This window comes from Taudactylus pleione, unplaced genomic scaffold, assembly GCF_031769625.1.
Source record: "Taudactylus pleione unplaced genomic scaffold, aTauple2 ptg000378l, whole genome shotgun sequence".
In the NCBI taxonomy this organism is placed as follows: Eukaryota; Metazoa; Chordata; class Amphibia; order Anura; family Myobatrachidae; genus Taudactylus; species Taudactylus pleione.
In genome coordinates, this window is record NW_028284779.1 from 9,406,098 (window position 1) to 9,419,808 (window position 13,711).

At 50.3% G+C, this 13,711-nt stretch overlaps 1 protein-coding gene across 2 annotated transcripts; it reads right to left on the reverse strand.

Annotated features, from left to right (window-relative positions):
• Positions 1-1,007: 1,007 nt before the first annotated feature.
• On the reverse strand, positions 1,008-12,966 carry MAD2L1BP (MAD2L1 binding protein). Of its 2 annotated transcripts, none has more exons than XM_088445333.1 (3): positions 12,696-12,966; positions 11,411-11,644; positions 1,008-1,688 (listed from the first exon to the last, which is right to left on the reverse strand). In XM_088445333.1, exons 1-3 carry the CDS (start codon positions 12,945-12,947, stop codon positions 1,176-1,178), a joined length of 999 nt encoding a protein of 332 aa, XP_088301459.1. In that variant the 5' UTR covers positions 12,948-12,966; the 3' UTR covers positions 1,008-1,175. The 2 variants fall into 2 exon arrangements, with proteins under 2 accessions (XP_088301459.1, XP_088301460.1); XM_088445334.1 differs by having other exon boundaries at positions 12,761-12,846.
• Positions 12,967-13,711: the final 745 nt, after the last annotated feature.

The window sequence follows — 13,711 nt, forward strand, 5'->3', positions numbered from 1 at the left end:
ACATAAGTGGTACAGAGACACGATGAATATCTGTCCACCAGTGTCCTGTAGTTGCTGGACAGAAACTGCATTTACTGACAGTTATCAAGTTTCCGTGTGAGGTTTCTTTCGTAATTAACAACATTAAAAATGAGGAAGGACCATATAAAGGTTCAGCTCTTGGGATGATTGTAGAGACTGTGCACAGTCCAGGGTGCTGGCATCACTCAGAGGAATCAGGTGCACAAAACATAAAACACAATGGAATAGGCCCAGGTGTAGTTTCCAGCTGGTGCTGGAGTACTGGGATCTTCAAACATCGATAGTTAGAACAATTCTCTGACGGGGCAATCAGCCCAGACATAAGGTCCCACAGGAAATAATGGTATGACGGACGCCTCAGAGTACATGATTATTATATGATCACACTCTGTGTGCTGCGTTACTGTAGTTACCTACAATCTGTGTTCTGTGCACCACATGGAAAACATCCTTTGTTCATGCAGACAGAATGATCCTGCAGCGGATCTGTATCACACAGAGGGGGGGTTAAGGCTACCGGGTAAGAAGGGAAAATATATATGAATAAATTGGAGAGAAGAGTTACGCGTCACATTATCAATAATTACTATATATAGATGGTGCGAGGTAGAGAGGGCATGGTTTACAATTTGGCGAAAACCCTGCTGAAAAGGTGAATTTGCACTTGGACAAACCATGATGTAAGTGGTAGTAATGCAATTTATGGCTGCATGCTGGAACTTCCTGCCTGCGCCTGTATGTAACATCCCCTCCTCCCTCCGGCTCTGCAGCATAAAGTAATATTGGCCCTTTTACCCAGATTCACTAAATGAGAATAAAAGTGTGTAAATAAGGTTACTAGCAGCTGGATTGTCACCACTGAACATGAAGACTGTTCACTATAACTGGCATCAACCACCCCTATGTATTGCCTGTGTCTAATAATGAAAGTCACACATATACACCTGCCTAGGTCATTGATAGAACAGAAAAACAGACGCAGCGAGTGGCAGTATCGCACATCATCCAATGTTAAAGGTGCATTATAGGATTTGCTGAGTGGAAATGATGGTGTCCGATGCTCACATGAAGGTGGGAGCTGTGCACAATCTGCTCCCCCCCCCCCCCCAGACATTTTTGGTATAAGCGAATGGGTTTTCTGAGGGTCAGTGTGCTCAGTTCTGAAACCCTTTCAGTGTGATGGGAGCCTGGAACCAGATATAGTCCTCACTGCTGTACGTGGTGGCCTGAGGCTTAGTGCAGGACAGTCTGATGGTCAGCGTGTGGCCCCGGGAAGGCACTTTGTAGCTGATCTTGGGTCGGAACCAGTCCGTACCACAGTCTCTGTGGCCCTGTACCATGATCACCAGGCTCATGAGCGGAGAAGAACGCAGATCACTGAATGGGTCGGCTAAGAAGAGCGCATGGAAAAGCTGGCGCAGGCAGGGCCGGGTACTCAGGCTCTGATCACCGTTACCCAGCTGTAAACTTTCCATGTCAATCACATAAAGCTCTTTGGGGTTCACTGAAGTGCCCCCTAGCAGCAGCAGAACACGTGGCACGGCAGTGAGGGTGAAGAATGTCTCCATCTGTGATAGTAATTCAGCCAAGTCTGACATGGACCTCTGGCACTGGCGAGAATCAGAACCCTCCGCTTTTATTGGTCGCCTTCCAATATCTTCACCGTTCTGGGGAGAGAAGAGACAGTGGAAAGGGTCAGATGGGAAGTGTCAAGCTCTCACAACGCTGCCCCTTTACAGTTAATCCATACTGACCGTCAATACAATCGCTGCTTGCACAGGGTGCACATGGAGGAGCATTAACAAAACTGCTTTGTAAAAGGAATCGCGGCACTTAGATTACCATGAAACAGGGCACATATAAAATTTCTAACCGCTCCTTCAACTCGGCGCATAAAGGGGCCAGTACCTATTAATTAAATATATAACTTTATAAAATAAAACTTATAAATAGGGTCCTATTTACAACCCCTGCTGGGGAGACACTTATGATGCACTACTTAATAGAACACTCCACATGTACCGACTTCATCTTATCTGTGATTTGTATATGCAAAGTGGATAAGCAGGAATTAGGGGGGGGTCTTTCGCTTAAAACAACATACAGGCTCCAACTTCCCAGGGTGTGAAGATTTATCCCTGATATTGTCCCTATTTATATTTTTATATTGGCCACTGAACAGATCAATTCCTCTGGGTGTGCTATAAAAGGTCGACACTCAGAAGGGTGACTGGTTCTGCATGGTGACATTAAAAATGTCGACATGGTCGTTTGGTCAACCACCATTCTGTAGACATACATTTAGGTCAACAGGTTTAAATTGTTGACAGTCAAAAGGTCAACATACCTTGTTTCATATTAGATGTCAGGATTTTGGTACTTACCGATAAATCCCTTTCTCCGATTCCACAGGGGACACTGGAGTCTCAGTACAATGGGTATAGAAGTGGGTTAACCGGGAGCTGGCACTTTAATAAATTTGAATAGTAGCTAGCGCCTCTCCCTCTATACCCCCCTACAGGTCAGTCTAAATAAACTGTACCAGAGGGGAGCTGGAATAAAAAGGAGATAAAAAAGCTACAGCATTCATGTACAAAGAAGTAAATTGTGTTATAAATGGAACAATAACGTCCGAATCAGACCCTGGATAAAAACAACCGCATCAAACCGAACAAAGAGTGCATCCGACTCTCGGAGAGGAGCAGTTCTGTCGACATAAATCCGGAGTGCTCTAACAACATCTAAGTATTTAGAGGTTGAATACTCGTCCTTGAACAATGGGAGCACAATTGGTTGGTTTATCTGAAAAGCAGATAGAACCTTAGGAAGAAACGACATCTGCGTACGCCACTCCGCCCTATCCTCATGGAAAATGAGATAAAGTGGACAACAGGATAGAGCCCCCAACTCCGACACGCGCCTCGCTGAAGTGAGCACCAAAAGAAGAACAACCTTCCAGGTTAAATGCCTTATCTGTACCCTCTGTAACGGCTCAAAGGTATCAGACTGAAGAAAAACCAGGACCAAATCCAAGACCCATGGTGCCGTAGGAGGCACAAAAGAAGGCTGAATTCTGACTACTCCAAGTAAAAAGGTCTGGATATCCGGCAATAAGGCTAATTTTCTTTGAAAGAAAATGGACAGCGCAGACACCTGTACCTGTAAGGAACCAAGACAAAGGCCTGCTGATAAAGTGGCCTGAAGAAAAAGAAGGAGGCGTGCCATCTTAAATTCTGACGGAGATGAACTGCGGCGTTGACACCGAGCTACATACATTTTCCATATACTGTAGTAATGTTTAGACGTAACCTCCTTCCGAGCCCGAATCCCGGTATGAATCACACTGGACGGGATACCCTTCTTCCTGAGGATGGCCCTTTCAATAGCCACGCCATCAAACGAAAGCGCCTTAAGTCCTGATAAATATACGGACCCTGAAGAAGGGGACCTGCCTGTAGAGGAAGCGGCGACGGCTCGTCTATCAACAGACTCCATCTGTGGGAGTACCACGCTCGTCTGGGCCAATCTGGAGCTATTAGTAGCACTCTGACATTTTTTTATTTTTTTTCTTTCGCTTGATTCTCTGAAGCACTCGAGGGATGAGCGGAAAAGGAGGGAACAGATACACTTAGTGAACGGCCACGGTGTTGTCAGTGCATCCACTGCGGTAGGCTGCGGGTCCCTTATTCGGGAGCAGTAAACTGGCAATTGGTTGTTCAATTTTGCCTCCATGAGGTTGGCCTGAGGTCGACCCCAATGCAGAGTCAGTTGGAGAAATACTTATGGATTGAGTGACCATTCTTCCGGATGAATGTCCTGCCGACTGAGGTACTCTGCCTCCAAATTTCCTACTCCTGGGATGAAAATCGCAGAAATCACCACTGTAAAATTCTCTGCCCAAAGCAGAATTCGGCTAACCTCCCACATGGCAGATCAATCTCTTGGTGCCGCCTTGCCTGTTTATGTATGCCACCGGCTTGGCCATATCGGGTTGCACTCTGATTGCATGGCCCTTCAACAGGGCTGTGTGATCTGAAGAGCATATAACACGGTCTTTAACACAGTCGAGTCTAGCGGCCCTAAAAGTGTCTTCCCTGAGTCACTGCCCCCCATCCTCTCAAGACTGGCGTCTGTGGTGAGGAGAATCCTTCTCACATTGCAAACTTCTTGCCTGCCAGTAGGTGTGAGGAATTCGGCCACAAAAGGAGAGATATTCGAGCCTTGGGTGACAGTGCACTCGCTGGTAAAGAAAAAGGTGGGACCCTGACCACTGAGAGATGAGGTCCAGTTGGAATGGACGGGTAAGGAACCCAGTCTTGGATGGACTCTAAGGTCGCAAACATATTCCCCAGAGGAGGAATACACAGGAGTACTGGTACCCTGCGATGGCGCAGTATCAAACACACCCTATGTTGGATGGAGGTGACTTTTTCCTTGCGGAAGAAACACCCTCTGCTCCACCGTGTCCAAAAACATCCCTAGGAAAGGCAAACGCTGAGTAGGCTGTTGGAAATTCAGGATCCATTGTGACTGATGGAGCCTTGAGAAGTAGGTCCAAGTACGGAACGATAGTAACACCCTGAATCCGAAGAAAGGCCATAATTACAGCCCTGCGCCTCGTGAACACACTTGGTGCTGATGAAAGACCAAAGGGTGAAATTGAGAATCCCGACTGCATGTAGGAAAGCAAATAGGACTGTGGATATAGGCATGGTGCCGTGACACGGATGCGCACCGAGGTTACTGCGGACACAATGCAGAGTACTAACTACTGTATGAACACGGCCTCTCTCTCGAGACCTGCAATGACAGGCTGCAGGGACTATATCTTGAACCTGAAGTTCCGCAAATAAGACTGAAATGTTACAGGTTCAGAATGGGTCTCATTGAACCGTCCGGCTTGGGAACTACCACCAAGCTGGAATAGAAGTCTTGACCCTTCTTGTATAACAAACAGTCTGTCTGCTGACGCTTGAAACTGCGAAAGCGAGCCCACACCTTGGGGTCCCGCATGTCATGCCGGAGGCTTAACTGCCGGGAAGAGGATGCAGTGGCTCTACTGTCTCTGGAACCACGGGAGATTGTGGGAGCTCCTCTGGATGACAGTCCGAGTAGAAGGAGCAACAGCTGGGAGATAAGTGTACTTACCAGCTGTGGCTTGAAAGAACCACTTGTTGCAAACAGAGTTTCCCCTGTGAATAGAAGAGCCTACAAAGCTCTTTTAGATTCCTCATCCGCCAAAGCCGAGGATCTAGAGGAAAAGATTCCAAATATCTTTTGAATTCTCCCTGAGAAAAGGAAACAGACTCTGCAATCTGTTCCGTTAAAGGAACCAGATCCTCCACCGGAACACCAGTTTTAAGGCCCTTGTCAAGCTGCGTAGCCCAAGCTTCCACAGCCCTGTTGACCCAACAGCTGACTAGTGCGGGTCAAGTTACAGTGTACCTATATCCTTGAACTCAGGTTGTCTGGGTGCCAGACAGATGTGCCCTGAGCTATTCCCTAGGTACAAATAAAATATGGCAGTGACGAGAACTGCTCCTAGCTGCACAGGGAGCACCGTCTCTTTAAAAGACGTGACATCGCATAATTTCCTGCACTCTTCAGGAAAGTGTATTCACAAGATGGGGCGTGTTAAGAGTGTTGTGGCCGTAGGCTTTTAAACCTATAGCACCAGGTATTCCCAGGCGGTTTCCAAATACTAACCAGGCCTGACCTCCGTTTTCCGGATCATCCCACATAAGGGGATTCGGTATCAGTCCCCTAACAGGGACATTAGAGGAATATGCCACGAGGAGGGACCTCGGCTGACATATTGTGAGCTCTTCTACAGACCTGGCTAAAAACACGCCCAATCTGGCTCAGAGAAGGCAGACGTTGTCTGTCATAGGATAAGAACCTTTGACTCTTAGATTATAATGGGGTTAGAACCCCTGACTCTAGCACCATAGAGGACAAGCCTACCAACTGAGCCAGCTCAGATCTTATTCCACTCCAAATCTTAAGAACATGTGCACTAGCCCATTGCTGAGCTTTGGCAACCTTTCTTCTCTGTGAGAAGCTTCCAGCTCTGTAGACAGGGCATTAGGCTACAAACTCCTGCTGTGACATGACTGATATAAATTGATCAGCCCAACGTTGCTGAGGTGATTACAGGAGACTCTGCTAAACCTGTAACACCTGGCATGTATTGCTGCAATCAGCACTGAAGCACATGTTTGCACACAGCAGGGAAGTAGCCAACTGTCCCTGTGTCAAATCTCTACACAATTTGCAGGAGAAAATCTTATGTGCAGCTTTAAGTCATGCTACAGTACCCAATCACTGGCCACACACACACACAGTACAGAGTGAAGGGACAGTGAGACACATAGAGACTGTTAGTAAGAAGAGATAAGGGCATAGAGGGTTATGTTTTAACCCAGCCCAACCAGCACTGATACAATGACCAGCACGCTGTAAACACAATGTAAATGTGCTATTAATGGCTGTGCACACACAGTTTTAATGTCTCTTCAGCAGCCTGACCCCACTGTGTAATCACAGCCTGGGACAGGACAGTCTCTCTGCCGTTTTCAGCAACTTGCAGCAGCATGCTATCTTTAAAATGGCCGCCAGCCTTGGAAATGCTGGGGATGCTGGAAAGGCAGGAGCAGAACTCAGTGTTAGGCTCTGCCCCCCCCCCCCCCCTACGCTATGGCGCCCGTTTACAGCGCTGAGCGGGCTGCATTAATGATGCCCGCCCTATATAGTATTCCTGGCCGCCCTGCTATTCGGGGTGCCGGGAGTTACTAACCTTACCGCTGCCGGGGCGGGTCTGCTAGTGGAGGACGCAACGTACGCCGAATGCAGCGCGTCTAGGTAAGCCCCAGAGACAGTGGTCTCTGTAGCTGAAGACCCCAGCGCACACCGCAAGCAGCTGCGGTGGGGTCTCTCGGCAGCTCCAACGATGCAGACAGGCAGGGGCAGGGAGCTGCCTGTCCATGTCCTCATTTGCTGATCGAGGAATCTAATTAAAACAGAGAGCTCTGCATAGTGCAACCAGCTCCCAGGGCACAAAATTTAGACTGACCTGTAGGGGAGTATAGAGGGGGAGGAGCTAGCTACTATTCAAATGTATTAAAGTGCCAGCTCCCGGTTAACCCACTTCTATACCCATTGTACTGAGACTCCAGTGTCCCCTAGTGGATGAATGAGAAAATTTTTTTTTTTATATATAGGCAAGGAGGTAACACGGGTATTGGGGGGGGCGGGGGGGGGGGGGGGGGGGAGGAGTAGGAGCTCAACAAGGGTACCCTCATTTGCTGCTCCTTATAGAAGAGTAAATGTTTGTAGGGCAGGAGTAAAATGAGAAATATGGTAAGAACTTACGCTGCCACCAGAGAAAAAGATGGCCGCCGGAGACCTCAGAGGAGTAGCGAATGCAGGCGGATACAGCTCAGTGACGCCACACCCAAGCGGAAAGGCACGCTGAGCTGAGGGGAGGGAAGGCTCTCTCCCCTGGCTAGCATTTAACCCCCGGGACGCCGGTTCCCGCTGCCGGCAAATTACTCCCTGGTAGTCTAGTGGACATGCGGGGTATGCCTCCAGAGAGGGGGAGCCCGCCGCCACCGCTAGCGCCTCCGGTCTGTCCCCAGAGACCGGAGGCCAAAAGCTGCATGTACTCGCGGGTCACCGCAAGCGGTGACCTGCGGCTTACCTGTTACCCGGCAATCCGGCAGCAGACCAGGGATAACTCCAGAGCCCGGCTAGTACAGACTCTGGGGTCCCACCGCGATCCCCAGATCTGTACTGGCATCGCGGTACCGGCGAGGTGTAGGAGCGGCAGCTTGGACGTCCCATGGAAAGTCCGACGCTGCTGCTCTGAAGAGTTTTAAAAATAAAATTGAAAACTCATAAAATAAAACAAGCTTAGGAGCGCTTAGGGCCCCTGCGCTAACGGTGGCCAGGCACTCAGTGTTCGCAAATACGCGCTATAGCGCATATTTTAGTCGAATATGAGGACACTTTAGCAAAATGGGTGGGTCCCCAGGAACGCGTCCCGCTGTGGCCAATCCCCTGGTTCCCGATCGAATGATTGATGTCTCCCTGGCCCGGCTAGGGAAGACTATAATAACAGAGGTGGAGCCAGCCAGCCAAAGTTCAGCCGCAGCGTTTTCTCTTGATGCTGCAGCTTACCCGGCAGCATGATGGCCCCAGCACCCGGACAGGCCCAGGCGGGAGGACGTCCCCAGCGGCAGTACGTCCCTGGCACCTCGACAGGCCCCAGCGCGAGGATGTCCCCAGCGGCAGGACAGGCCCCAGATGGCCTCGGCAGCAGGACGTCCCCGGCACCTCGACAGGCCCCAGCAGAAGGATGGCTCCGGCACCGGGATGGCCTTGGCAGCAGGATATCCCCAGCACCTCGACAGGCCCCGGCAAGAGGACGTCCCTGGCACCCGGCGACAGAACAGGTCCTGGCACCCGGATGGCCCCAGCACCTGGCGGGAGGTAGGCCCCGGCAGCAGGACACAGGTACATACACGGTGCTGTGGCTGGTGGGGAGGCAGAGGATAACTACCTGCGGCTAGTGGCTCTGCAGTGCTGATGCTCAGTGAAGAGCATCTAATATATAACCGAAGTGATTGCAAATAACATGGGTGGTGGAGGGCAGCAGCTACTTCTACTACTTTAAGCTTCTCTATAATCTACCCTACCTCCATCCCAGCCCCAGCACTGCCTGCCCTTAAAATCCTCCTTGCCCCACCAGTACTGCCCAAACTGTTATTTAGCAATGCCCCCTCCCTACACCCAGTACTGCCTGTCCTAACCCACTCCTTGCTCCCCCAGTACTGCCCCAGCTGTTATTTACCAATGCCCCGCTCCCTACACCTAGTACTGCCTGTCCTAACCCACTCCTTGCCCGCCCAGTACTGCCCCAGCTGTTATTTACCAATGCCCCGCTCCCTACACCCAGTACTGCCTGTCCTAACCCACTCCTTGCTCCCCCAGTACTGCCCCAGCTGTTATTTACCAATGCCCCGCTCCCTACACCCAGTACTGCCTGTCCTAACCCACTCCTTGCCCACCCAGTACTGCCCCAGCTGTTATTTACCAATGCCCCGCTCCCTACACCCAGTACTGCCTGTCCTAACCCACTCCTTGCTCCCCCAGTACTGCCCCAGCTGTTATTTACCAATGCCCCGCTCCCTACACCCAGTACTGCCTGTCCTAACCCACTCCTTGCTCCCCCAGTACTGCCCCAGCTGTTATTTACCAATGTCCCCTCCCTACACCCAGTACTGCCTGTCCTAACCCACTCCTTGCTCCCCCAGTACTGCCCCAGCTGTTATTTACCAATGCCCCGCTCCCTACACCCAGTACTGCCTGTCCTAACCCACTCCTTGCTCCCCCAGTACTGCCCCAGCTGTTATTTACCAATGTCCCCTCCCTACACCCAGTACTGCCTGTCCTAACCCACTCCTTGCTCCCCCAGTACTGCCCCAGCTGTTATTTACCAATGCCCCGCTCCCTACACCCAGTACTGCCTGTCCTAACCCACTCCTTGCTCCCCCAGTACTGCCCCAGCTGTTATTTACCAATGCCCCGCTCCCTACACCCAGTACTGCCTGTCCTAACCCACTCCTTGCCCACCCAGTACTGCCCCAGCTGTTATTTACCAATGCCCCGCTCCCTACACCCAGTACTGCCTGTCCTAACCCACTCCTTGCTCCCCCAGTACTGCCCCAGCTGTTATTTACCAATGCCCCGCTCCCTACACCCAGTACTGCCTGTCCTAACCCACTCCTTGCTCCCCCAGTACTGCCCCAGCTGTTATTTACCAATGTCCCCTCCCTACACCCAGTACTGCCTGTCCTAACCCACTCCTTGCTCCCCCAGTACTGCCCCAGCTGTTATTTACCAATGCCCCGCTCCCTACACCCAGTACTGCCTGTCCTAACCCACTCCTTGCTCCCCCAGTACTGCCCCAGCTGTTATTTACCAATGTCCCCTCCCTACACCCAGTACTGCCTGTCCTAACCCACTCCTTGCTCCCCCAGTACTGCCCCAGCTGTTATTTACCAATGCCCCGCTCCCTACACCCAGTACTGCCTGTCCTAACCCACTCCTTGCTCCCCCAGTACTGCCCCAGCTGTTATTTACCAATGTCCCCTCCCTACACCCAGTACTGCCTGTAGTAACCCACTCCTTGCCCCCCCCAGTACTGCCCCAGCTGTTATTTACCAATGTCCCCTCTCTACACCCAGTACTGCCTGTCCTAACCCACTCCTTGCTCCCCCAGTACTGCCCCAGCTGTTATTTACCAATGTCCCCTCCCTACACCCAGTACTGCCTGTCCTAACCCACTCCTTGCTCCCCCAGTACTGCCCCAGCTGTTATTTACCAATGTTCCCTCCCTACACTCAGTACTGCCTGTCCTAATCCACTCCATGCACCCCAGTACTGTCCCAGCTGTCATCTGACCTTGCTCCCTCCCTACCCCCAGCACTACCTGCCCCCAACCTCTCCATGTCCCTAGTACTGCCCCAGTTGCTATTCACCTTTGCCCCCTCTACTTCAGCTTCTCCATTACCCCCAAGCTCTACCCTAACTGCTGCCTGCCCTCACCCCCCATAATATGTAATGGGACCGAGAAAGAGTGGAGTAGGACCCCAATTTTTTAAAGCAAGGGGTCCCTGGGACTCACAATCTTTTTTGTTCTGCGCGATCACTGGCACCAACTTAAACTGAGGTGCCTGTGGCTCGGGGTATAGAGGAGGATGGACCCAGTGCATCCTGGGAGCTAAAGCTTTAACTGCGCGGTGCCTGAGGATCCAGATCCAGCTATACCCCCAAGGTTAACCCTGTGGACCCCCTATGGACCCTGAAGAAGAAAGGTGGGTATTGGGGGCAGTAGGAAGTACCAGGGACATATACCTGCTGCCTCTTACAGAAAAATGACAGCTGTTATTTCTTTGCCCATTTCTAAATACAAAAAGTCCCTCTTGCGTCATATGAACAGTGCAGCCAAGGCGGTTATACCAATCAAAGAGAGATCAATGTTCCCTCCTTCTATTAAAGAATGGTTAAATCGTTTAGACATGTATAAGACCATGGAAGAGATTATGCGGTCTGCAATGGATCGCCTTTCTACATTTACCACAACATGGTTCTACTCGCTAGAATGTAAGGAATCTGATACTTATAAGACGTTAATGGCCTGATCTAATTCAGTACTGTCCCACTTGGACTTAGTCTGCGATTTGTATCGTTTGTTGGAGACCACGGATGTCCTTTTTTTCCCCCATTCCTTTCCCCGCTTGTCTTTGTTTATTATTATTTAAAATATAGAAGGATCCGCATGATGTGTTGCAGATTTGACAGGGCAGGGAGGTAGATGGACCCTTACCTGCTGCCTCTTACAGAAGAGGAGGAGCTGTTCATAGGGTAAGGGCAGCTGGTGTCTCTGGTGCAGGATGTGTTTGAGAAGCTCACAGGTGAATCTGCAGCAGCCGTCTCTTGTCACCAGCCCTGGAAATGTCACAGACACATCCAGATCATCCCTGGAGCCACGTCTCTGCAGCAGGTTACTGCGACCACGGGGTTTCCTCACAGGATGGTTGGGACCCTCTTCCTCCATTCTCTGCAACAGGAACACACAGTCAAATCACAGAAATTCCGGCTGCAGCCACCTGAAGGGACTCGGGGAAACAGTGCTGCCATACAGAGACGTTCCATGTGACAACTGTGTGTAATAATGTCACAGAAAGTCAGAGGCAGAAGATATTCCATCTGTGACATCATAAGTACAGAGCTGACGGACAGTACATTGGTCTCCCCAGTCTGTACCTGTACAGCACTCTCTACCACCAACTGCTAGTACCCATCTTTTACTTGGCAGGATAATAGAGACCCACCATTATATATGCTGCCCCCCACCATTACATATGTACCCGCCCACCTCTACAGTCACGTATACAGCTCCCCCCACCTCTACAGTCACGTATACAGCCTCCTCCCCACCTCTACAGTCACATATACAGCCTCCTCCTAACCTCTACAGTCACGTATACAGCCTCCTCCCCACCTCTACAGCCACATATACAGCTCCCCCCACCTCTACAGTCACATATACAGCCTCCTCCTAACCTCTACAGTTACGTATACAGCCTCCTCCCCAGCTCTAGTCACATATACAGCTCCCCCCACCTCTACAGTCACGTATACAGCCTCCTCCCCACCTCTACAGTCACATATACAGCCTCCTCCCCACCTCTACAGTCACATATACAGCCTCCTCCCCACCTCTACAGTCACATATACAGCCTCCTCCCCACCTCTACAGTCACATATACAGCCTCCTCCCCACCTCTACAGTCACATATACAGCCTCCTCCCCACCTCTACAGTCACATATACAGCCTCCTCCCCACCTCTACAGTCACATATACAGCTCCCCCCACCTCTACAGTCACGTATATACAGCACCCCCCCCCCACCTCTACAGTCACCTCCCCACCTCTACAGTCACATATACAGCTCCCTCCACCTCTACAGTCACATATACAGCACCTCCCCCACCTCTACAGTCACGTATACAGCTCCCCCCACCACTAGTCACGCATACAGCTTCGGTTGCAGATAGATCCCTCCCCCCACACCACCAATTCCATCAATCCTAGACTACTCCTCACCCTCCATGACCCGGTACCCCACCACCTGTAGTCTCCCCGCGGTTCGTCCGGTCTCCTGCACTCACCGGCGCTCCCGGGATCTAACTTCAAATTGTTAGCGTAATTTCCGCTCATGACATCACATGGCTGAGCTCCGTCTCTAAGGCGACACAGACACTTCTGTCCCCCGGCGAGGACGGCGCCATTTTGCCAGAGTCCTGACCAGGGAATTATCCTGCTCATGTGGAGCTTCAAAGAATTAGTCCCCAGCATACCTTGTTACTGGCACTGCTCCTGCCCCTTCTCGTAGGATGGATAGACAAAGATGTCTGGTACCACCAAGTAATTTACTAAAGTGAGAGTTTTTAGAAGTGAGTTTTAGAAGAGATGTTGCCCATAGCAACCAATCAGATTCTATTTAACATTTAACTAGCACCTTCTAGAAGATAATAGCTAGAATCTGATTGGTTGCTATGGGCAACATCACTTTTAAAACTCACTTCTAAAAACTCTCACTTTAGTAAATTTACCCCTAACAGTGCATTCATCACCATATACCAACCAATGTACTGACCCCTACCACTATATACTGAGTGACTCCAGTCCTACAACTATATACCGATCACTACCACTTTATAACAACCACTATACCGACTACGACTCTACCACTATATACTGACCATTATATTTACCCCTACAACTATATACCAACCACTATACTGACTCCTTCCACTATATACTGGCTATGCATCCTATCGCTATATGCAACCACTGTACTGATCCCTACTACTATATACTGACTACTGTACATCATATATCTATATACATATATATATCTGTATATCATACCTTCCATCATAAAGCACCATATAGATATATATATTTATATATATTTTTTAGTTCCTGATTAGTGCAGGATATGAAATGGTCTCTTCCAACCCCCCTGCCTGAACAATGATAATGGTACATCCCGCATCACTCCCGCTCTGAGTACTGCAGGCCCCGAGAGCTCTCACACACCCTTGTGCCCGGGTGGT

Bases quoted from the DNA above. Each gene is read 5' to 3' on its own strand.
- MAD2L1BP (XM_088445333.1), bottom strand. From the start codon at position 12,947: ATGCTGGGGACTAATTCTTTGAAGCTCCACATGAGCAGGATAATTCCC. The intron at 11,645-12,695 runs GTGAGGAGTAGT...TTCCTGTTGCAG, and splicing joins GGGGTACCGGGTCATGGAGG to AGAATGGAGGAAGAGGGTCC. The intron at 1,689-11,410 runs GTAAGGGTCCAT...TTCTCTCCCCAG, and splicing joins TCTTCTGTAAGAGGCAGCAG to AACGGTGAAGATATTGGAAG.